The sequence below is a fragment of the Phyllobates terribilis genome, unplaced genomic scaffold (genome assembly GCF_046119375.1).
Source record: "Phyllobates terribilis strain yellow unplaced genomic scaffold, ASM4611937v1 Scaffold_1__5_contigs__length_1240528914, whole genome shotgun sequence".
NCBI classification, from domain to species: Eukaryota; Metazoa; Chordata; class Amphibia; order Anura; family Dendrobatidae; genus Phyllobates; species Phyllobates terribilis.
Genome location: NW_027362761.1, coordinates 45,443,197 through 45,468,241, shown reverse-complemented (window position 1 = coordinate 45,468,241; position 25,045 = coordinate 45,443,197). Strand labels below are relative to the sequence as shown.

The following is a 25,045-nucleotide window of genomic DNA, read 5'->3' as shown; positions in this document are numbered from 1 at the left end:
GCTGCGAGCCACTCATGAAACGTGTCCGTACTAATCGTGCCCTTACAGCCTTTATTGCTGTTTCACCATGTTTGTTGATGGCAAATTGAACACTTAGCCCTTATAGACACTTCTGAATATATTTTTCCGCTCCTAGGTTTGTTGTCATACATTTTATAGTGCTGTAGTATGAGAATACGAAGCGTATTAGAAATATATGGTAAGTCAGTCATGAGTACAGCGCGGGGTTTGCCAGTGATAAAAATGGCGCCTAGAGCGGAGGTCGCGAGGTTACAACGTCATTGATACAATCGCTGATTTTCCTTATTGAGCTTGCCAGTAATAGTGTAGACGCGAAGATGGCGAGCTCTGGGGGAGCAGCCGGCTCTTCATCCTTAGCTTCTCTGTGGAACGACGTGAACAAGGCCGGACAGAATGGCGACTTCACCAGGGCTCTGAAGTCGGTGAACAAGAGTGAGTGCGGATTAGATGTGGTGCTGTACCTCCTTGACTGCAGGTCCTGGTCTCTGCCTTGCAGCAAGCCAGTCTGTCTTCATTTCATGGTAGATCTATTTAAAATGTTTGAGTGTCACCTCTATCTGCCCCCATAGGAACATAATGCTTATTGGTATGATTTCCTACACTGGGGCCACAAGTGATCAGCCCCAGCTGCAGTGATCATCTGTGGGCTACACTGGCTGCATTTCAGGAAGGGATGATAATGGGGAGACCCCAGAGGTTCCTAATATTGACATATGTGATCAGTGGAGGGAATGAGGCCCTGACTGCTTGGAGCATTCCTAATCCTGAAAAGAGGGGCTGTCTTGTGCTCAGTTTATGATATAAAGCTTTCTCTCCATGAAGGCATGCTCTTTATTATTAGCTGTTTGCGTGCTCTTTCCATATGTCCAAGGCCATGTTCACACTATCAGTATTTGGTCAGTATTTTACCTCCAGTATTTGTAAGCGAAAACCAGGAGTGGGTGACATACAGAAGTGGTGACGTGTTTCTATTATACTTTTCCTCTGATTGTTCCACTCTGGTTTTGGCTTATAAATGCTAATGTAAAATACTGAACGTTTGACCGTGGCCTAACTTCTAGTGGAGAGCGATGTGCAGTAATAGGGTCTTGTGCACTCCTATTATCAGGATCTATGGGAGCTACAACCGTTAGACCCCACTGATCAGACAGGTTTTTGTACATCCGTTCTATATGCTCTAGCTGTCTACATATTTTGCTCCCTTTGCATTTTGATGTTCTGCTCCCGTGAAGTCAGATTGATACAGGTTTCTCATGACAGCTGAGCTTTAAACAGTTTCTTGATCCAAGGGTATGTGCACACTATCGGGAACCGCTGCGGGTTTGAAGTTGTGTATAATGCAGCGTCAAACCCGCAGCGGCCAGTTGTTACTGCATAGAGGATGGGATTTGTAGAAATCCCATGTCCACTATTCATTCATCTGTGGCTGCGGATCACCCGCAGACACGGACATGCGGCGTGTCTTTCCAGACCGCAGCATGGCAATTTCTCTTGCGGAGTCGTTAGTCTCCGCAAGAGAAATTAGATCAGTACAATGTATTGCTTGCGGTGAATCTGCATGGTTCAATGAACACATGGGGATTCACCTGCATGCAGCGCTTTGTTTAAAGTATGCGTCCTTCAAAGGGTTGCTTGTATGGATCGTGTGCACATACCCTAAGACCTCATTCAGATGTCCATGAATCACGTACTTGTTCTATCTATGTTGCTATTCACATGTCCATTTTCTTTTGCTGACTGTGTATTCAAGGCTGTGGAGTCGGTAAGCCAATCTTCCTACTTTTCAGTTTCCCTGACTCCACGACTCTGACTCCACAGCCCTGCCTTACTACTGAGTGTGTACATATAGTGCAGCACAGATTAATCTCAACTAAAAGCTGAGATCAGGAACAGAACAGACATTTATAGGACATTTCATAACTTTCCCAAATTCTTATGACCGTTTTTAACGTACGAGAAAAATCACAGATGTCTTAATGAGGCCTATTTCTGTTCACAGCATAAATATGCATGATTGGGTTTCTCTCTAATATAAAGGAAAGTCATGGGAACCTCTATTTCCTACATCTCATTTGAAGATGCAGACTATTTTATGTCATCTCTCCCCTATCTGTTTTAGCGTGGTGTTCTCATTTATCCGTTATGTTTTTAGTATTGCAGGTGGCGAAGGATGACGTGAAAGCTCTTCATTGTAAAGTGGTTTGTCTCATTCACAGCGGAAGCTTTAAGGAAGCCCTGACTTTAATTAACAACAATTCTAAATTACTGACCAGGTAAGCATTACAAGGGTTGTGCCCAGGCAAAATAAAACTTTGCTCAGGGGACGGGATATGTGAAAATAAATAAAATAACCAAACTCCGTCATAAACACCCACCTGTATCCAGCGCTGGCTGCTGCTTTAGTCTGCGCAGAGCCGGGAAGCAGTTATTTCATCAGCCGCCAGACCGCTGTGGTTTGTGATTGACTGCAGCAATTGGGTAACTTGAATAAAGTACTGTGGGATGTTTTATGATGACACACTTCTCAAGGTAACCTTACCACTAAAGTCAATCACAGTCCTCAGCGGTCTGGCGTCTGGTGAAACAGTGACCTTGCCACTTCCTTTCTGTGTGCAGTCCATGGAACAGCTGGATCCAGGTGGGTGCCGGCAGGTGAGCATGACCAAATTTATCATATACCATCTTGTCCCCAAGAAAAAATCTTCTGCGTAAACATATCCTTTAAAGGTTTATTACAGCTTAGCTAGGGCTGTGCAGTGACTTTGTATGCAATAAGCCATGTACAAGTCGTGCAGCTTGCTGTTGTGGAACCATTTATGGTTCAGTGTGACTGAAAGTCACATGTGATCTAGGATTTCCATTAAAAAAAGAGGATGTGGTCTGGATGGGTTTTGAGGCTCCTGATGCAAATTAGAATGTTTTATGATAATAAACAGAGAATCAGCTGCTGTATGCTGCCTGAACCCGGAGCAGCATGGATCGGAGACTGGCTCCAGATGTGTGTTGTCTCTGAAACATTGCGGGAGAAACCTGTTACTCTACCTGGGCCGCACAGAAGCGCAGACATTGCTCTTCGACTAGTCCTAGTCTCCCGCCTGCTTTCAACTGTGTTCTTGAAAAACATGGATGCTTCTAATACCAATGCTGGTTCGTGATTCATGCTGCCTGAGCTATCCTAAGGATAACTCCTCAATGTTAGGTTGGTGAGGGCCAACTGTCGTCTGGTTGAAGAGGCTTCGGCACGCTGTGTCTTTTCTATGTTGACAGTGCTTGCTTTGTATATGCCTGGGCTATACATTCTTTAGAGGCTTGAATACTGAAAACTTTGAGTTAAAGTTCATAAAAATACCATATTTACCTCTATGGAAGCATATAAAGTTTCCATTGGGGAGCACCAATAAACTTCTCATGTCAGCTCAAAATCTGCTATTTACCTGCAAATGTAGGTTTAATCTGCAGCTTATGGTTTCAAAATGCTTCCTGACCCGCTTAATTGAAAATTTAGTTAATAGGAGAAAATTAATACATTTTTTTTCTTTTGCCGGCTTTTAGTCATAGGGGCGTGCGCATAGAGCGGTTACAGTAATCTCTTACAGCACTGTTGACTATACCGTTAGCACGCTCCGGCGCTTTGATTGACAGCTGACTTTACAGTGCATCAATGCATAGTGAGCTGTCAATCAAAGTTCCAGGACATGCTTACAGCCACCACTCACAGTATGATGAGAAATGATTGCAGCTGCTCCCTGCACCGCCCCCATGGCTGAAAGCAGGCGGCTCCCAGGAAATAATAAGTTAATTTTCTTCTGGTAGGCCACGTTGCTGAGAGTGAGGAAAGCAGCATTGGGAGACTATTTCTCTGCACATAAACCCTTTTATCTGCAAGTAAATAGCATTTTCCAAAGTGTCAGGTTCCCTTTAATGTAGTTAATACTGTAATGTAACTTAAAGGGGTTGTCCGGTCCAAATCGAAAAGTCTGCAGTCACTCTCTGTGACTGCATTATTGAAAAACTATAGCACTCCTGGTGTAGGTTGGTGCCCGGCTAAGGTGCCAAACCAAGTGTAAATATATAGTAATAACCCGGCACTTGAAGACTTGAGTTAATTTTTCTTGATTTTAATAAAGTTGATATACACACAATGTACAAACGTTTCGGTCACTTAGGACCTTCATCAGTGTAATATAGCAACAAAACAAAAATAAATGACAATTAATATATGGTCACAATAATTGAAAAAAAAGTCATATAAAATAATAATGATATAATGTAATGGGTGACATATAGCTAATAGCTATTGTGAATTGTTAACCACCTGGAATGGGAAGGTACAGGGAAGGAGGGGAAGAAGGCATGAGGTAGATGTCCTAGTTAGAGAGAGAAAATGGGAAAATAACATACCAGTATGTTATTTTGAATGGGGTCGCCTTGACTTGGCTGAGACTACAAAAAAGAGAGAGGCTATTAGTGATGAGCAGAAATAAGAAGTTGGTCGGGCCAAGAAAGGGCAAGGAATGAGCCATACCTTGTGTTGATAGATATGCTGTATACCTCTATAAGAACGTGGTATCCACCGCTTGTTCCAAGGTGTGCACTGTGAGTGGCCTGTCTTAAATAGGCTTTTGGGTGGGTCCAGTATGGACGGATAGACATTGGTGGCAGTGAGATGCCGTGAAAACGCGCGGTATCGCGAAGGACCTGCCAGACCGGAAGTGACGCGTCACAGGTCCTGGAGCTAAACGGCGGTCACGTGAGCGGAAGTGACGTGCCGCTTGCGTTCCACCGCAATGTTGTGCGTTCCATAGTGCGGCTTGTGGGAATAGCTGGCTAAGGTAAAAGGATATGAGAAGGAAGATCCAAAGTGGGGACATCAGGAGGGTGCAGGGATCTAGGGATGATTCTAAAAAGCAAAAAAAGGAAAACGTTAGAATGCATGGAAAATTGCATATGAAAGTTTAACAAGATATTCCATATATTGGCAATTGTATATAGATTGTACAGTGATACTCTGAAACATGACATGTATTTACATATAGAGCAGAAACAGGAAAATCCATCTCTAATTTTAATATGCATATGATGGTTTGACAAAATATTCCATATACTGGCAATTGTATATAAATTGTACAGTAATACTTTTAAACATGACATGTATTTAAATATAGAGCCGAAAGGAAAATCCATCTCAGATCTCAATATAGCGTCAGCTGAAGAATCTTATACGGAAAAACCGAATTAGTATGTGTTCAACGCATGAGTTGTGGTGGAATGTATCCCCATGGCTGTTATTTAGGTGAAAGAGAGAAGATCATATTCTCGATTTAAGTCCTCTGGGTGTAAGGGATTGTAGTTCATGAATCCAGTAGGCTTCTCGGTTTTTAAGCATACGTATTCGGTCAACCCCTCGACATGGTAATGGTATATGGTCAATAACCTGAAAATTGAGTTGTGAAACTGTATGTCCGGCTGTAGTGAAGTGATATGGTAATGGTAAAAATAAATTTTTGCAACGTATGGTAGATTTGTGTTTTGGTATACGGTCTTTGACGGATTGGGTTGTTTCTCCCAAGTAAATCACAAAGGATGAATTGCAAGTGTAATAGTCTTTGATTTGGTATTGTTTACCTGAGTGTGGGTGGTAGAATTACCCCTGGTGACATTATTACATTGGTAGCATTGTAGACACGGAAAAGTACCAGTTTTCGGATTTGAAAGGAATCTTTGTCTAGGTAAGGTTTTAATGGTACCCTAGTCAGCTCGGATGAGTCGGTCTCTAATGTTGGGGGCTCTTTTAAAGCACGGTAGGAAGGGACAATTAAACTCAGGTACAGAAGGATATGCTGTTTGTAATATTTTCCAATGTGGTCTAATTTTTTTATGGAGAATGAGTACAGCCGGATGGTAGGTGTGGACAAAAGGAATGCGGTTAGAAGTGGTGGGGCGGGTGTTGGCCTTGGGTTGCATCGATTCTTTCCATAGATCGGGGGGATAACCCCGCTCCTCAAATTTACTTTGCATTTCCTTAAGTCTAAGATCACACATGACTGGATCACTCACTATCTGTTTTACGGGGTGAAATTGTAATTTGGGGATTGAAGAAATCGTGGATTTGGGATGTAGACTATCGAAACGGAGTAACCCGTTTCGGTCAGTGGGTTTGACATGGAGGTCAATGGAAAGGATCCCATCTTGGTTTTTCATGACCCTAGTATCTAGGAAAATAATAGTCAAGTTGTGAGGAGATTGTGAATTTAACCACTTCGCACCAGAGCCTGTTTTTGCCTTCGTGACCGGGCCAATTTTTTCAATTCTGACCACTGTCACTTTGAGGTAATTACTCTGGAACGCTTCAACGGATTCCCCTGATTCTGAGACTGTTTTTTTGTGACATATTGTACTTCATGATATTGGTAAAATTTCTTCGATATCACTTGCGTTTATTTGTGAAAAAATCGGAAATTTGGCGAAAATTTTGCAATTTTCAAACTTTGAATTTTCATGCCCTTAAATCAGAGATATGTCACACAAAATAGTTAATAAATAACATTTCCCACATGTCTACTTCACATCAGCACAATTTTGGAACCAAAATATTTTTTTTGTTAGGAAGCTATAAGGGTTAAAATTTGACCAGCGATTTCTCATTTTTACAACAAAATTTACAAAAACATTTTTTTAGGGACCACATCTTATTTGAAGTGACTTTGAGGGGCCTTTATGACAGAAAATACCCAAAAGTGATACCATTCTAAAAACTTCACCCCTCAAGGTGCTCAAAACCACATTCAAGAAGTTTATTAACCCTTCAGGTGCTTCACAGGAATTTTTGGAATGTGGAAGAAAACAATGAACATTTAACTTTTTTTCACAAAACTGCTACTTTAACCTCAAATTTTTAATTTTCACAAGGGCAGCCAGAAAAAATGGACCCCAAAATGTGTTGTGCAATTTCTCCTGAGCACGCTGATACCCCATATGTGGTGCAAAGCCACTGTTTGGGCGCACGGCATGGCTTGGAAGGTAAGGAGCGCCATTTGACTTTTGGAATGGAAATTTGACTGGAATCGATAGCAGACGCCATGTTGCATTTGGAGAGCCCCTGAGGTGCCTAAACAGAGGAAACCCCCAACAAGTGACCCCATTTTGGAAATGACACCCCTCTGGGAATTCATCTATGGGTTTAGTGACCATTTTAACTCCATGGATGATTTCCAGAAACAAGCACACAATGGAAGATTTAGATTCTGGAGAACCCCCCTGGAAATTAAGTGAGCTCTACTCGAATGTGTCATTCACTAAATGAACCAAATGTTTGAATGACAAATTGGGATACATTTTTACAGTTTAAAAACGTGGTTCTGTGTGGAAGATTTTAAAGCAGTCAGTGACGCATAAGGCTGGCAATGATGGGCATTGTGGGCAATAGTAGCGGGTATCACGCCTCATTCCTCTCTTAGTACATACACGACATCTTTTCTGGGGGTTCCTTCTTGTTTCCGTTGCTGGAATAAGTGCAATAAAATGTCGCTCAGTGAGTCTTTTCACATCCTCAGATTCTAATGGACGAGCGGGGCTAACACTTTGAAAGACAAGATTTTCAATTACCTTTTCTTGATAATCAAGAAAAGGATCTGAATTTCCTGCTTTTTTGTACAACACAAAAGAATTGTATGTGGCCACCTGAAACAAATAAATAACCAACTTTTTATACCAGGTATAGGACTTTCTTGATGCCTGGTATGGCTGTAGAACCTGGTCTGCAAGGTCCACACCCCCCATGTGTTTGTTGTAGTCAATGACTGACACAGGTTTTTGCTTCGGAGTGGTGGATCCTAGTTCTACAATGGCCCTTGTGGCATATGTGTGGATCGAGCTGAGGACAAAAATATCCCTCTTATCCCTATATTTCAGGGCAAGCAGCTCTCCGTTGTGTACAGCCCCTGACTGCCCCTTTTGGAACTTTTGGTTGACCAATGGCTGTGGAAACCCCTGACGGTTTTTACGAATGGTCCCACAAGCCCCGATGTTGTGTTCAACCAGACTTTTAAATAGGGGTATGCTGGTGTAATAATTGTCCACATATAGATTGTAGCCTTTTTGAAAAAATGGACTTATCAGCTCCCAAACAATTTTTCCAGATGTCCCCAGATAAGTAGGGCATCCTGGTGGGTTTAGTTGGCTATCTTTCCCCCTCGTATATGTGAAAAGCGGATGTGTATCCGGTTGAACTTTCGCACATTTTATAGATCTTTATTCCAAACCTTGCCCTTTTAGATGGGATAAATTGCTTGAGGTGCAGTCTTCCTTTGAATTTTACAAGGGACTCATCTATAGAAATATTTTGTGTTGGGGTGTAGAGCCTTAAGAATTTTTCTGACAAATTTTCAATGATGGGTCTAATTTTATATAACCTGTCATGTTCTGGGGCATTTCTAGGCAGGCATTGACTATTGTCGTTAAAATGCCAAAACCGCATGAGCATTTCATAACGGGTCCTAGGCAGAACGACTGAAAACATAGGGGTGGCTTGAACAGGGTGGTTGGACCAGTAGGATCGAAAGCTCTGTTTTTTAACAAGCCCCATGGCAAATGTAAGTCCTAAAAAATTTTTTATTTCCGGGACATTAGTTGGTGTCCATAAATTTGCCCTAGCATAGTAAGATCGGGGATTCTGGCTTATGAATTGGGATGCATATAAATTTGTTTGCACAACAGTATGCTCTAGCAAGCTGTCTGTAAAAAAACAAATTAAAAAAATGAATCGGTCCAAAATCTTCCACCTCCACATTTATACCAGGAGTGGCGTTGAAATCGGGGCTGAATGGAGCAGCCGAATCTGAAGCCTCCCATCTGGGAAATGCTAGATCATGTGGCAAAGCCCCTTGTACACTGGCGTGCGCCAATTCACTAGTAGCAGGGACAGCGCTTGTACTGGGCAGTGTTCCCTGATTTGGAGACTTTTCTCCAGTAGCGCTATTTGCCCCTATTGCTGTACTGGTCCTTGGGCTTGAGGATGGACCAGAATCACTGCTCATTTCTGAGCTCTCAGTGTCACCGCTACTAAAGCCCTCAAAATCCATATCTCCATCTGAGATTGCACTGTCATCACTATCAGAACACAGCAGGGCATACACCTCTTCTGCAGTATAAGTCTGACGGGCCATTTTATTTTTATATTTTTTGAACGGATGGGACCGGACTGAACGGACGGGACCGGACTAACCCTAACTCTTACTTTCTTTTTTATTTTATTTTTTTCACTTTTACAGTGGCAAGACTGACAGCTCTTGTCACACTGTTTCTCCTCTGCTCTCTCACGGAGATCGGAGGAGAAACAGTGTTTTATCAGGCAGATCGCCCGGGAAAGTTTGTTGCTAAAACAAACTTCCCTGGGGATCTCTCTGATTGGCTGGTGTGACGCTGACATCATCGAGACCTGAGCCAATCAGGTCTCGATGATGTCAGAGGTCACAGCACCGGGATCCCCGCCGCTCCTGAGGTATGTGGGGGGTCCCGATCGCCGACCACCGGCTGTCACTATCTTTTAAATGCCGCGATCGCTCTGGATCGCGGCATCTAGAAGATAGGAACAGGTTAACATCATGGGGACCTGATCCAATCAGGTCCCCATGATGCCACATGTCAGAGCTGTCGCTCTGAACCGGTACCGCAGCGCAGGACCACCCACCATTTTTAAACGTCGGCGCTGCACAGAGCCCAGCAAGCGCCGACGTTTATGTACAGTGGGCGGTCGGGAACCGGTTAAGTCCCTCCCATGCTGAATTAATAGTATTGAAGAAGTCTGTAAGTGACTCGACCGAGCCCCCCCATATGCAGAAAATATCATCTATATATCTTTTCCATAGAATGGCATGAGTTTTATATAGAATATTGGGGTAAACGATATCATCTTCAAAGGTGGCCATGTAACAATTGGCATACGGGGGGGGCTACATTAGAGCCCATAGCGGTCCCTTGTCTTTGAATATAATAGGTATCTTGGAACAAGAAGTTTTTTTTTCAGAACTAGAGTAAGGAGATCTATGCAAAGATCACGTGTTTCCGGGGATATGTCAGATTTGTCCAATAAATTTCCCACACATTGAATACCTTTTTCATGTAGAATAGCGGTGTAAAGATTATTGACATCTAGATTCACTAGGAGGGCGTCTGGTTGAATTTGGTGAATCGTTTGTATCATGTTGCGAAAGGCTCCTGTGTCTAGTATAAACGATGGGCTTTCTTTGACCAATGGGGTCAATATTTTTTCTAAAAAGATTGATAACTGGGATAATATGGAGTCAGTGGAGGCGACTATCGGACGTCCTGGTGGGTTTTCTAAACATTTATGTATTTTAGGAAGTATGTAGATTACTGGGGTGTTAGGAGATTTCTTGATTAGAAAATCATGTGTTTTGAGATCAATTGTACCTTTCTTTAGGTGTTGATCAATAGTACCTGTGACAAGTGTACTGATATGTGAGGGATCATTTGGTAGTTTCAGATACACAGTGGTGTCATCAAGTTGGCGCTTAATCTCTGTTAAGTATGAGATCTTGTCCATAACGACTATAGCACCGCCTTTGTCGGTAAGTTTGATTATGATTGATCAGCCTGTAGTGATTTGAGAGCTTGTTTATCAAAGCTGGACATATTATGGTGATAGTGTATGTGACCCCTATCCATATCAGATCGTAATTTTTGAAAAGAGTTGTCTATAAATTCAGTGAAAGTCTCCACTGCATGTTGATTGCGTCGCGGTCGATAGGTACTTTTAAGTTTTAAACCTAAACTGGCTGTTGTGATGTGGGGTGAATTTATGGGGGTGATGGATGGTGTAATGGTTGTGTTCAGGGGGGATTCCTGTGAGAAATGTGGTTTGAGTCTGATGGAGCGAAAGAATCTTTGCAATTCCATGCCTAGTGTGAAGGTGTTACACCTATTGGAAGGACAGAAATTGAGACCCTTCTGAAGTACAGTAAGTTCAGCGATACTTAGGAAGCGTGAGGAGATGTTTACTACGAGTGGGGCTGTACCTGAGAGCGGGTCACTCGCACAAAGTCCTTGTTTCCTCTTGTGAGTCCCTCCCCTCCTGGTCCTCTTCTTCTGAAATTCTTCTTGCGATTGTCTAAAAAAATGAGTAGATGTAGTGAGGTCGCGTCTGTCTGCCTCCGATCCCGAGGTGGATTGATCTGTAGAGGAGTGCCCGAAGCGTGTATAGTTTCGTCTTGGAGCCTGTCTGTCTCGCCATCTGTAGACACAGTTTTGTTGGTAATCTTCTGAGTCTATGGTGAATTTGGTGCGTTTCCTACTTTCAGTATCTCGTCTGTTGTTCGATGGTTGTCTGAATTTTAATCTTCAAGGTTTCAAATTCCTCAGTCGGGATCAGTGTTGATAGCTGTGTCTCCATATTAGTGATCTGTTCTTTAGAAGAGGAAATGGCTTTCTGTAAAGATTCAATGGTAAGTATCATTAAGTCAAAAGTAGCTATGTACCTGAGGAAGTGGACGGGACGTCCATGAAACGCGTAGTAATCGTAGCTTTTGACAATAAACTACAAGATTGTTTAATTATACAATCTCTAGTCAAATTTCTTCACTACGGAGGAGCGCGGATTTTTTCCCGCCACCTACTTCATCCTACTACAGACAACCTTACAAGATCCCTAGGGATTCTGTGCTGGCTGCAGCCCTTCGTTACCAATTCTTACATGAGTTGTGCTTTACACAGCTTATAAAGGTGAGCACATTTTCTTTTTACCTACTTGGTTGTTGTTGGATAACAGCGCTATTGCGCCCCTATCTTTCTACTTATATTAAGTCAAAAGAACATTTGAGGATACGCTCAAATTTTGCACAATATTCCCCTTGGTCACTGAACAGGGTAGGACGGAGTGGTACCCTAAAACCTCTTGGGATGCACTGAACGCGTACATATTCCATCAATGTGGCACAGTGGAGTTCGATGTTTGTTAAATGCCGGAGCTCCCTTTCCCAATCCCTTCCTCGTGTTTCCTTTGGAGCTTGGAGGAAGTCACAAGATAAATTAGACTGCGAGATAATCTGCGAAGTTTCTTCCGTGTTGTAGAAGAATGTGTTGAGAGAAGTCATAACCAACCAGGGTGCTAATATATAGGAACCAACGGATTATTGAAAAACTATAGCACTCCTGGTGTAGGTTGGTGCCCGGGTAAGGTGCCAAACCAAGTGTAAATATATAGTAATAACCTGGCACTCGAAGACTTGAGTTAATTTTTCTTGATTTTAATAAAGTTGATATACACACAATGTACAAACATTTCAGTCACTTAGGACCTTCATCAGTGTACTAGAGCAACAAAACAAAAATAAATGACAATTAATATATGGTCGCAATAATTGAAAAAAACGTCATATAAAATAATAATGATGTAATGGGTGACATATAGCTAATAGCTATTGTGAATTGTTAACCACCTGGAATGGGAAGGTACAGGGAAGGAGTGGAAGAAGGCATGAGGTAGATGTCCTAGTTAGAGAGAGAAAATGGGAAAAGAACATACCAGTATGTTATTTTGAATGGGGCTGCCTTGACTTGGCTGAGACTACAAAAGAGTGAGAGGCTATTAGTGATGAGCAGAAATAAGAAGTTGGTCGGGCCAAGAAAGGGCAAGGAATGAGCCATACCTTGTGTTGATAGATATGCTGTATACCTCTATAAGAAAGTGGTATACACCGCTTGTTCCAAGGTGTGCACTGTGAGTGGCCTGTCTTAAATAGGCGGTGGGTGGGTCCAGTATGGACGGATAGACATTGGTGGCAGTGAGATGCTCTCTGTGACTGCAGACCTATGATTTCTCCAACCTCATCCCAGCCCACACAGTTCTGAGTACAATGCAAGGTGTTAGGGCACTAATGCAAGACATATGTGAAACCCTAAAACATTTTTGCAAAAAAGGGAAATGTAATTAAATTATTTAGTGGAAGATGTTTATTGGACTGAAAAAATAGTGTCTATTCTGAACAAAAAAGTTCATTAAAAATACATAATTGCGAATTTAAAAGCAGTCAAGGAAGTTGAATTGGTATGCCATTGCTTACCTAACACATTGTCAGAGCATTGAGTGAGTTAGTAGGACATTGTTCACTTTCATACATTGAGCTGGGAGGGCGTTGTTCACCTTCATGCTTTGGGGGGGGGGGGCGTTGTTCACCTTCATGCTTTGGGGGGGGGCGTTGTTCACCTTCATGCTTTGGGGGGGGGGGGCGTTGTTCACCTTCATGCTTTGGGGGGGGGGGGCGTTGTTCACCTTCATGCTTTGGGGGGGGGGCGTTGTTCACCTTCATGCTTTGGGGGGGGGGCGTTGTTCACCTTCATGCTTTGGGGGGGGGGGCGTTGTTCACCTTCATGCTTTGGAGGGGGGGGCGTTGTTCACCTTCATGCTTTGGGGGGGGGGGCGTTGTTCACCTTCATGCTTTGGGGGGGGGGGGCGTTGTTCACCTTCATGCTTTGGGGGGGGGGGGGCGTTGTTCACCTTCATGCTTTGGGGGGGGGGGCGTTGTTCACCTTCATGCTTTGGGGGGGGGCGTTGTTCACCTTCATGCTTTGGGGGGGGGGGCGTTGTTCTCATGCTTTGGGGGGGGGCGTTGTTCACCTTCATGCTTTGGGGGGGGGGGGGCGTTGTTCACCTTCATGCTCTGGGGGGGGGGGCGTTGTTCACCTTCATGCTTTGGGGGGGGGGCGTTGTTCACCTTCATGCTTTGGGGGGGGGGGGCGTTGTTCACCTTCATGCTTTGGGGGGGGGCGTTGTTCACCTTCATGCTTTGGGGGGGGGCGTTGTTCACCTTCATGCTTTGGGGGGGGGGGGCGTTGTTCACCTTCATGCTTTGGGGGGGGGGGCGTTGTTCACCTTCATGCTTTGGGGGGGGGGGCGTTGTTCACCTTCATGCTTTGGGGGGGGGCGTTGTTCACCTTCATGCTTTGCGGGGGGGGGGGCGTTGTTCACCTTCATGCTTTGCGGGGGGGGGGCGTTGTTCACCTTCATGCTTTGCGGGGGGGGGGGCGTTGTTCACCTTCATGCTTTGGGGGGGGGGCGTTGTTCACCTTCATGCTTTGGGGGGGGGGCGTTGTTCACCTTCATGCTTTGCGGGGGGGGGCGTTGTTCACCTTCATGCTTTGGGGGGGGAGGGGCGTTGTTCACCTTCATGCTTTGGGGGGGGAGGGGCGTTGTTCACCTTCATGCTTTGGGGGGGGAGGGGCGTTGTTCACCTTCATGCTTTGGGGGGGGAGGGGCGTTGTTCACCTTCATGCTTTGGGGGGGGAGGGGCGTTGTTCACCTTCATGCTTTGGGGGGGGAGGGGCGTTGTTCACCTTCATGCTTTGGGGGGGGGGGCGTTGTTCACCTTCATGCTTTGGGGGGGGGGGGCGTTGTTCACCTTCATGCTTTGGGGGGGGGGGGCGTTGTTCACCTTCATGCTTTGGGGGGGGGCGTTGTTCACCTTCATGCTTTGGGGGGGGGGCGTTGTTCACCTTCATGCTTTGGGGGGGGGGCGTTGTTCACCTTCATGTGTTGGGGGAGGGGGGGGCGTTGTTCACCTTCATGCGTTGGGGGAGGGGGGGCGTTCACCGTCATGCGTTGGAGGGGGTTTGAATTGATTAGCATTGTTTACTTGAACACATATCACTAATTTAATTAACCTGTACTAATACTAACATCCAGGCTCATGTGAGGACACCAAGACATTATGGTTTAAACTTGAGAAAATCACAAAAATAAATGTGTTTTACATCCTGCTGTACTTGTGGAGACTTTTTCACCAAAAAACGCTGAAAAACTCATGGCAACATTTTTGCTGCCTTTTTTGCATTTACTCATTGCTTTCTATGGGTGAAAAAAAACACTGAATGAAATGACATGCTGCAGTTTTCAAAATCGCAGCAGTTTTCCAATTCGGTTATGGGGGTGGGGGGGAAACGACAAAAAAAAACAAAAAACGTGTGCATGAAAATTGCATAAAAAACACAACGTGTGATCATAGCCTAAGATTTACGCAGGTGCTGTAGATGCGAATCCAGATCATTGCAACTTTACTTCATTTTGGATCCATTGAAATAATGAAAATTGGATGGTTGGAAATGGCTTTCCATTCAATTGATAAGGTATTCCAAACTTACACCTTTTAATGACCGGAGAATTCTTCATTTGTGTGCTTTTGTTTTTTCCCCGCCTTCTTCCAGGAGACATTTATTTTTCTGTTGACATAGCCGTATGAAGGGATATATATACAGTACAGACCAAAAGTTTGGACACACCTTCTCATTTAAAGATTTTTCTGTATTTTCATGACTATGAAAATTGTACATTCCCACTAAAGGCATCAAAACTATGAATTAACACATGTGGAATTATATACTTAACAAAAAAGTGTGAAACAACTGAAAATATGTCTTATATTCTAGGTTCTTCAAAGTAGCCACCTTTTGCTTTGATGACTGCTTTGCACACTCTTTGCATTCTCTTGATGAGCTTCACCGGAAATGGTTTTCACTTCACAGGTGTGCCCTGTCAGGTTTAATAAGTGGGATTTCTTGCCTTATAAATGGGGTTGGGACCATCAGTTGTGTTGTGCAGATGTCTGGTGGATACACAGCTGATAGTCCTACTGAATAGACTGTTAGCTGCTTTTTTTCTTGCCATAATACAAATTCTAAGTAAAGAAAAATGAGTGGCCATCATTGCTTTAAGAAATGAAGGTCAGTCAGTCTGAAAAATTGGGCAAACTTTGAATGTGTCCCCAAGTGCAGTTGCTAACACCATCAAGCGCTACAAGGAAACTGCCTCACATGAGGACCGCCCCAGGAAAGGAAGACCAAGAGTCACCTCTGCTTCTGAGGATAAGTTTATCCGAGTCACCAGCCTCAGAAATCGCAGGTTAACAGCAGCTCAGATTAGAGACCAGGTCAATGCCACACAGAGTTCTAGCAGCAGACACATCTCTTCAACAACTGTTAAGAGGAGACTTTGTGCAGTAGGCCTTCATGGTGAAATAGGAGCTAGGAAACCACTGCTAAGGACAGGCAACAAGCAGAAGAGACTTGTTTGGGCTAAAGAACACAAGGAATGGACATTAGACCAGTGGAAATCTGTGCTTTGGTCTGATGAGTCCAAATTTGAGATCTTTGGTTCCAACCACCGTGTCTTTGTGCGACGCAGAAAAGGTGAACGGATGGACTCTACATGCTTGGTTCCCACCGTGAAGCATGGAGGAGGAGGTGTTATGGTGTGGGGGTGCTTTGCTGGTGACACTGTTGGGGATTTATTCAAAATTGAAGGCATACTGAACCAGCATGGCTACCACAGCATCTTGCAGCGGCATGCTATTCCATCCGGTTTGCGTTTAGTTGGACCATCATTTATTTTTCAACAGAACAATGACCCCAAACACACCTCCAGGCTGTGTAAGGGCTATTTGACCAAGATGGAGAGTGATGGGGTGCTATGCCAGATGACCTGGCCTCCACAGTCACCAGACCTGAACCTAATCGAGATGGTTTGGGGTGAGCTGGACCGCAGAGTGAAGGCAAAAGGGCCAACAAGTGCTAAGCATCTCTGGGAACTCCTTCAAGATTGTTGGAAGAGCATTTCCGGTGACTACCTCTTGAAGCTCATCAAGAGAATGCCAAGAGTGTGCAAAGCAGTCATCAAAGCAAAAGGTGGCTACTTTGAAGAACCTCGAACATAAGACATATTTTCAGTTGTTTCACACTTTTTTGTTAAGTATATAATTCAACATGTGTTAATTCATAGTTTTGATGCCTTCAGTGTGAATGTACAATTTTCATAGTCATGAAAATACAGAAAAATCTTTAAATGAGAAGTTGTGTCCAAATTTTTGGTCTGTACTATATAATATATTTTTTGGGAAAAAAAAAAGTTTTGTTTTGTGTAGTTATTTTCCAAAGACCCATGACATTTAGTGGCACCATTTTCAAGTCCCATACTGTTTTACTTTTCTGTTGATGGGGCTTGCTTTTTGCATGTTGAGCTGGCTGGCTGAGCAACTTGTTGGCCTCCATGAAGCCTTCACGGGGGGCCAATGGTAACTTGTGTGTGGTTGCACAAGCAATCACACCATTTCAATGCTGTCAGATTTATTGCAGCATCTGAATGATTAACAGCCACAGCCCGATCTCTGCTCTGCTCGCTACTGTTAGACACAGATGTTGCGCATGTTACATAGCCAATATCTAACACATGTGGAGGGAGATCATCTCCTGACCTTGCGAACTTATCCTGGGATGTTTATTCACATTATAATATGGGAAGGGGTTAAAGGGTTATTACTTTCTTACGAATTTATGCTATGTCCGCAGGTTACACTCCCCTGTCCGTACTGTTGCCAGACTATGGACCTCTAAATTAAAGTCTGTATATGATACTAAAAAACTCAGAGGAGCTACTTGTTTGGCTTTCCATAACTCCCATAAGCTGTAACTTAACGTATTGGCATGTTAGAGAACAGCGGCAAGATTGGGTTTTGTGAGTCCTATAGATTTTTTTTTTTTTCCTATAGTGACATTATTGCTTTTGAAAAGGCATACTGTGAATACAGGCTGAATAAAATTGAGAGCGCATTGAAAACAATAGAAAATGCTCCTGAAAAAACAGAAAAACTAAGTGAACTTCATGGACAAGTGGTAAGTCGTTTTGTTATCTGGTCCACCTAGTAATGTAAATGCCATAAAGCCACCAGGACTCATTACCATACGTATAATGATAAATAAATGACATTGAAGTAATGAGTATATTTTTCCTCCCTATGACTTCCATCTGACATAATTAATTAATATATATACATATATATTTTATGAAGGGGAAGCCAATCGCACGATGCCACAGCTTTAATCTTTTTTTTTTTTTTTTTTTTTTTTTTATGCGCTTTTTTAATCAGCTTTATAGGCTGGAACGATATGAAGAATGCTTATCTGTCTATCGAGATCTGATTAGAAATTCTCAAGATGATTATGATGAGGAAAGACAAACCAATCTGTCTGCGGTGGTGGCTGCTATGAATCTATGGTCGAAGACAAAGCCTGTAAGTGTCTTTACTAGCTTAATATCTCCTATTATTGTACCGTGCGTGACACATCTGTATTTCCGCAGCTAGCAGGTAACATCCAGCCATGTTCTTACCTTGCTTCCTGCTATAGGAGGACCTTGGTCTGCAGGAGGCCACCTATGAGCTGTGCTACAATGCTGCCTGTAGCCTGATTGGACAGGGGAGGCTTAGTGACGCAATGAAAAAGCTGCGAGAGGCTGAAAGTAAGTTCACTGTTCTTCTGGCTTATTGGACCTATAATGGTGTTGCCCCTCATACTGGTTTAGCTGACCTTGTGCCTTGATGGCTTCTGAATACTCCTTTTGATCATAATAAAATACATATTTTATTTTCTGTATGGCGTTCGTATGAGGATTCAACTTGTAATTTTGCACCAATTAGAATAAAGGTGCAAGGGGCCCACTATGTAAAAAAAAAAAAATTATATATATATATCTTTGCTTACCAACCCCAGGTTCTGAGCTGACTCTCTGCTGCGGTGGTGATGTCATGACTACAGCACTTGTGACCACTGCAGCCAGTCACTGGCTCAGCAGTTATGCCATAGTAGTAATGAAGGCACTGATCCCTGTGATTGGCTGCGGTGGTCACATGCTCTGTAGTGGTGAGGCCAAGGCTGCAGACTGCTTTGAAAACCTTAGGGACATTGGCAGAGAGGCAGCTCTAGATCTGGGGTGGGTAAGTAAAAGCTTATTTAATTATTTTTACAGTGGAAAAGCCTATGATTTTAAAAAAAAAAAAAAAAGAAAGAAAAACAGAAAACCTCAATAAAGTATTTGGACACCTTCTCAGCACATTCTTCAATAAATATACTAATAGTTAGTATTACACATCTGAACGATTAATATATTCTATAGAAACCAGAGAAGAAAAAGTGAGTTTCCGAACTTGCTTTCATTCAGGATGAGTTCGTTGTATTCTTTAATTGCTCCTAATAACCAAATAGGCTAATTGTGATATACTGCCTTTACAGTACTAGAACTGCATATTCATCACATTTTATTGATGTATTGGAACGATAGGGAGTAAAATAAGTATTATTGTTTCAACTAAGTGGCCCATTTTGAAATTCATTACCCTTTGTTTTTTGTTTTAAGATCTCTGCAGACAATCCATTTCAGAAGACACTGTGAGTATTTTCTCTTACCGTAGATACTGTGCCTTCTATATTTAAATCCTTCACAATATGGCCTATTCCTATTTTTCCTTTTTTTCTTCCCAGAGCATAACTTTTTTTTTTTTTTTTAGCCCACTTAGACATATGAGTGCTTGCTTATTGCGGGACAAGTTATACTTTTTAATGACCCCATTCATTTAACTATGTAGTGTACTGAAAAATGAGAAAAAAATCCCAAGTGAGGAGACATTGTGTTGTGGGGAGGGGGGGGGGGGACAATTGTCAGCTTTTTTGGGAATTGTTTATACAGTGTGATATGTGTTATATTGTGATTACCTCCAAAACTTTATTCTGCTCATCAGTACGATTACGGCGATACCAAACATAGCCAGTTGTTTTTTTTTATTTTAGTGAACTTCGCACAAAAGAAAAAAAAATTGGGGGGTTGTGTTGCCATTTTCTGAGACCCATAACGTTTTCATTTTTCCATCGATGGAGCTGTATTATGACTTATTTTTTGCTGGGCGAAACAACGTTTTTATCAGGGCTGTGGAGCACAGATTTATCTCAGCTAAAAGTCTAGACCCTTAGATCAGAAATAGGACAGACATTTATAGGACATCTCATAACTTTCCCAAATTCTTATGAAAAAATATTCCCCACAAACTGCATTGAACTACTGTACCCAATTTATTATATATTTTAGGAGTAGGTCCATTTTATACCAACTCTAACTCCACAGCCCTGGTTTTTAGATATACAATTTTTGGAAAGATGTGATGTTTTTATCGCTTGTTGCATTTTTTGTGGTATTGCAGTGACCAAAGCAAAAAAATTTTGTTTTGGCTTTCTTGAATTTTTTTCCGTTTTACAGTGTTTACCAATCTAGATTTTTAGATTTGATAGATCTGACTTGCCTGAAGGCAACGAACCACATGTGTAAAATTATTTATATATATAAATATAATATAGTGTATGTATGTATGTATATATATTATAATTCTTTTTTTTTAATTGTGGGGGGGGGGGGCGGGGAGTGATTTGAGCTGTTATGTTTTTGCTTTGTTTTATTTTTAATTTTACCTTTCACTGTTTTTTTTGTTAATCCCCTTATGGAACTTAACCTTTTCGCACCAGAGCCTGTTTTCACCTCCGTGATCGGGCCAATTTTTACAATTCTGACCACTGTCACTTTATGAGGTAATTACTCGAACGCTTCAACGGATTCCACTGCTTCTGAGACTGTTTTTTCGTGACATATTGTACTTCATGACAGTGGTAACATTTCTTCGATATCACTTGCGTTTATTTGTGAAAAAATCAGAAATTTGGCGAAAATTTAGCAATTTTCAAACTTCGAATTTTCATGCCCTTAAATCAGAGAGATATGTCACACAAAAGAGTTAATAAATAACATTTCCCACATGTCTACTTTACATCAGCACAATTTTGGAAACAACATTTTTTTTTGTTAGGGAGCTATAAGGGTTAAAAGTTCAGCGATTTCTCATTTTTCCAACAAAATTTACAAAAACATTTTTTTTAGGGGCCACGTCACATTTGAAGTGACTTTGAGGGGTCTTTATCACAGAAAATACCCAAAAGTGACACCATTCTAAAACTGCACCCCTCAAGGTGCTCAAAACCACATTCAAGAAGTTTATTAACCCTTCAGGTGTTTCACGGGAATTTTTGGAATGTGGAAGAAAACAATGAACATTTATTTTTTACAAAAATGTGACTTTAGACCCAATTTTTTTTATTTTCACTAGCATAACAGGAAAAAATGGACTACACAATTTGTAGTGCAATTTCTTCTGAGCACGCTGATACCCCATATGTGAGGGAAAACCACTGTTTGGGCGCACTGCAGGGCTCGGAAGGGAAGGAGCGCCATTAGACTTTTTGAATGTAAAATTTGTTTGAATAATTAGCGGACGCCATGTTGCATTTGGGGAGCCCCTGATGTGTCTAAACAGTGGAAACCCCCCACAAGTGACACCATTTTGGAAACTAGACCCCTTAGAGAACTTATCTAGATGTGTGGTGAGCACCTTGCACCCCCAGGTGCTTCACATAAGTTTATAATATTGAGCTGTAAAAATAAAATTTTCACATTTTTCCCACAAATGTTTTTCAGCCCCCAATTTTGCATTTTCATAAGGGTAACAGGAGAAATTGCACCATGAAATTTGTTGTGCAATTTCTCCTGAGTACGCTGATACCCCATATGTGGGGGAAAACCACTGCTTTGGTGTATGGCAGGGTTCAGAAGAAAAAAGAGCGCTATGTTGGCTGGGATAGGTTCCAGACACCATGTCACATTTGAAGAGTCGCTGACATGCCGAAACAGCAGAAACCCCCACAAGTGACCCCATTTTGTAAACTACACCTCTCAAGGAATTCATCTAGGGAAGTAGTGAGTATTTTTTAATTTTTAAATTTATACCATTGGGCAGTGAAAAAAGCATAATTATATTTTTACCACAAAAAAATGTTTTACCCTCAGATTTTACATTTTCACACAGGGCAATGGGTAAAAATGGTGCTGAAATGTGTCACACAATTTCTTCTACACGTGGCAGTACCACATATGTGGCTGTACCGTACCGCTTAGCCATACAGCGAGATTCGGGAGGGACGGAGCGCTAGTTGACTCTTGGAAAACAAATTATTGTAGAATAGTTTGCGGACTCCAGATACACAGCCCCTAGAAGAGCAGAATCCCCACTCAAGTGACCCCATTTTGGAAATCATACCCCTTTGGGAATTTACCTACAGGTGTAGTGATGATTTTGACTCCATGGGTCTTTTCCAGAAACAAGAAGCAGTGGATGTTGCTGAGTGAAAATTTCAAATTGCCGTTGAAGTGACCAGTACGTTGTGCCCAGCTCGTGCTTCTGGAGACATGCACCTGTAAATTAGGCAAGCTCTTCTCGCTACAGGAATGCCAAACATGTGGACCCTAAATGTAGTTTAGGCACATTGTGGGGCTCAGAAGGGAGGGAGGCATTTGGATTTGGGAGCACAAAGTTTTCTGAATTTCTTTTGGGGGGCAAGGGCCATTTCGCTTTTCCAGAGCCTTTCTGCTACCAGTAACTTGGAAGTCCCTTATATTTTTAACAGATAACGGACCTGAGTGGGAACTAGCTTTTTTTGAGGACTGAGTTGAACCTTTTATTGGGAACATTTTACATAACATTTATCCGGCGCTCTAGGCTGAGCACTTATATCGGGGTTTCCATCTAAATTTCCATGTGATGTAATTCAGATGAAACCCCTGCGGGATCCATTCACTGTAATGAGGCAGCAGAGTTACTCTGGACTCCGTCTGGCCTCTGTTTAGCGGTGTCCTTCTACAAAAAAAAAAAAAGTGCACAAAATTGTGGCCAACCGCACTTTTATGCACGCCTAAAAAAACTGACACCGTGGGATCACAGACCAGACTGCATCCACAGTGCCTCCATCTGCCTTATCATAGGGAATCTTCCGTCATGGGTTCCGTCTGAATCACTTATTTCAGAGATTTACACGGAAACTCTGGTGTAAGTGCTCAGCGCAGAGCGCAGGATAAATGTGAGCAGAGCCTTACTGCTATCTTTGGGAGACATAATAAACAAATCAGCAGGTGAAGAATTGGTTTTCTTTAACTCTTCATTGGGGGACACAGGACAATGGGTGTATGCTGTTGTCGCTAGGAGGTTGACACTAGGCAAAAAAAGAAATGGCTCCTCCTCCGCAGTATACACCCGCCTACAGGCACCAAGCTCACCAGTTTAAGCTTAGTGTCTGTAGGAGGTAGATCTGGATCCTAACTGATCCAACCCTGTTGTGTTTTATTAATCCTTGTTCTTTATTTTTCAGATGCAGCTCTTCAGGGTTAGCAGGGAACATTGCTTTTCCTGTTATCCCCATTCTCAAGCGACCGAGAGAGCAGTGTGGCATTTCCCACATCGCCCACTCTCGGACCCGCTGGGCAGGACCTATCCCCTGTCACCTCTAGGTGTCTCAGGGTGATTCCCGGTGGCCAGTCCTTCCCTATTCCCCACCCCAGCCCCCTCCTCGCAGCTTCCTGGGAGGGAGACGGTGGTCACTGCGGTGACCTTCCCCCAGATTCTGGGGTCGACACCGTCTCCTGCACTGTCCAGTACCGGTCAGTGCGGGAAGGAGGAAGAGCCAGGATCCCCCCCCCCCCCTATCCATGGGGGACCTCCTGTGACCGTCCTCAGAAGGGGAGAGGAAGAAGAGGTATCGGGACCTCAAACAAAGGTAATCCCTCCCACTCCTGCTGCCTTACAACCGCAGCCCCCCAGGTCCCTCAGAACACTGGATATGGCACACAGCTGCCTGCCAGCGGGTCCTGTAAATCCCGTGGACTATTAATGGGGGCATCACATCTCCACCAACGCTCACTTACAGCAGCGCTTCCCCTGGTCACGTCCCCTCTCCTCGCATCTTCATGGCATCTCCCTCAGCATGGCGTCCCCCACAACCCCCCCCCCCCCTTCTTTTTCCTTTTTGCGCGGCAAATCTGCCCGCGCTTCCTCCGTCGGGGGGGCGTCTCGGGTGGGGTTCCTCTTACCGGCTTGTATACACCCCCTCCAGCAATCGGCCAATCAGGACCGAGGAGGAATGTGACGCTTCCACCACACCCACAGTTCTCCCGGGAACCTATCAGCTGCTGGGTTCTTAAGCCCGCCCCCATTCCTTCTGCCTATCAGAGCCTTGGCTCCCCTAGGTTACTCAGGGCAGCACGCTCTGCTCCTGTCCCGCCCCTCTACGCTGCTTCTGCCCCGCCCCTCTACGCTGCTCTCTGTTCTGGCTCCGGCAGCATCACTCTGCCTGACTGCCTCATCACCGCAGCCCTGCTCCTGTCTCCGCAGCTCCGGAGTTTCCGACGGGGGATACGGGACCGTGGACATTCCAGACCGGGTAGGCCCTGCCCTGGCACCTACATACACCCTTTCCTGTCCTCAGGCTCCCTCCTCTGCAGTATTCCTAGTTAGGCACATATGCTCAAACCCAGGGAGCTTTCTGTCCGTCCTGCTCACACAGTCACATACTTTTCCTGTGCTCTTTGCAGTACTAAGTGGCCCGTGGGTCTGACAACGGCTTTATGCTCGACCTGCAAGCCTCCCACCATGCTGGCACCCCAAGATCCCCCTGCCGCCCAGGACGAAGTAACTCCCCCCTCCTCCGGAGTGGGCTGTTGCTATGTCCCAGTCTGTCTCTGACCTCACCAAGGTATCTCAACCTCTGGTGCTGGTCCTAGAACGCTTGCCCATGTTATCCACAGCCACCTGTGCTCCGAACGTTCCCACGGACGATTCGCAGGCACCCCTGCCCCCTCCTCCTAAGGGCAGACCGAGGGCACGTTCTCAGAAACTGACTCGCACAAGTTCATCTTCCAGCTCTCCAGACTCCAAATTGCTCCCTGCATCTCACACCTCTTCCCAGATGTCGCTCCGGGATCAGACACGGCCTCAGATTCTGACTCTGGATCTGACACTGACCAATATTCTAGAATCCAGGACATGGTTGACAGCCTTATATCGGCCGTCAATCAGACTCTGCATGTTAAAGAGGACGAGAGCCCTTCTCAGGACTACTCCGTTTCCTTCAAGAGAATCAAGCGCCCAGCACGCACCTTTTCTAACCATTCAGAATGTGATGGTGTCTTACTGAAACAGTGGGAGCATCCAGAAAAGCGCTTCACTGGAAAGAAACAGTTAGACATGCTATACCCCTTTAACCACGACCTCGTAAGCAGGTGGACGGAGTCCCCTTCTGTGGATCCTCCTGTCTCTCG

General features: G+C 43.7%; 1 protein-coding gene across 2 annotated transcripts in view; it reads left to right on the top strand.

The window, feature by feature from the left end:
* Positions 1 to 270: 270 nt before the first annotated feature.
* The window catches only part of SRP72 (signal recognition particle 72), a 40,418-nt gene continuing 15,643 nt past the window's right edge, over positions 271 to 25,045 (top strand). The window contains exons 1-6 of one of the 2 annotated variants that reach the window (XM_073661290.1): positions 271 to 516; positions 2,174 to 2,294; positions 17,574 to 17,697; positions 17,952 to 18,095; positions 18,211 to 18,322; positions 19,217 to 19,248. In XM_073661290.1, coding sequence (XP_073517391.1) covers positions 339 to 516; positions 2,174 to 2,294; positions 17,574 to 17,697; positions 17,952 to 18,095; positions 18,211 to 18,322; positions 19,217 to 19,248 — 711 coding nt within the window. In that variant the 5' untranslated portion in view covers positions 271 to 338. The remainder of the gene's footprint in view (positions 517 to 2,173; positions 2,295 to 17,573; positions 17,698 to 17,951; positions 18,096 to 18,210; positions 18,323 to 19,216; positions 19,249 to 25,045) is intronic. The other variant, XM_073661300.1, reaches the window with a different exon arrangement.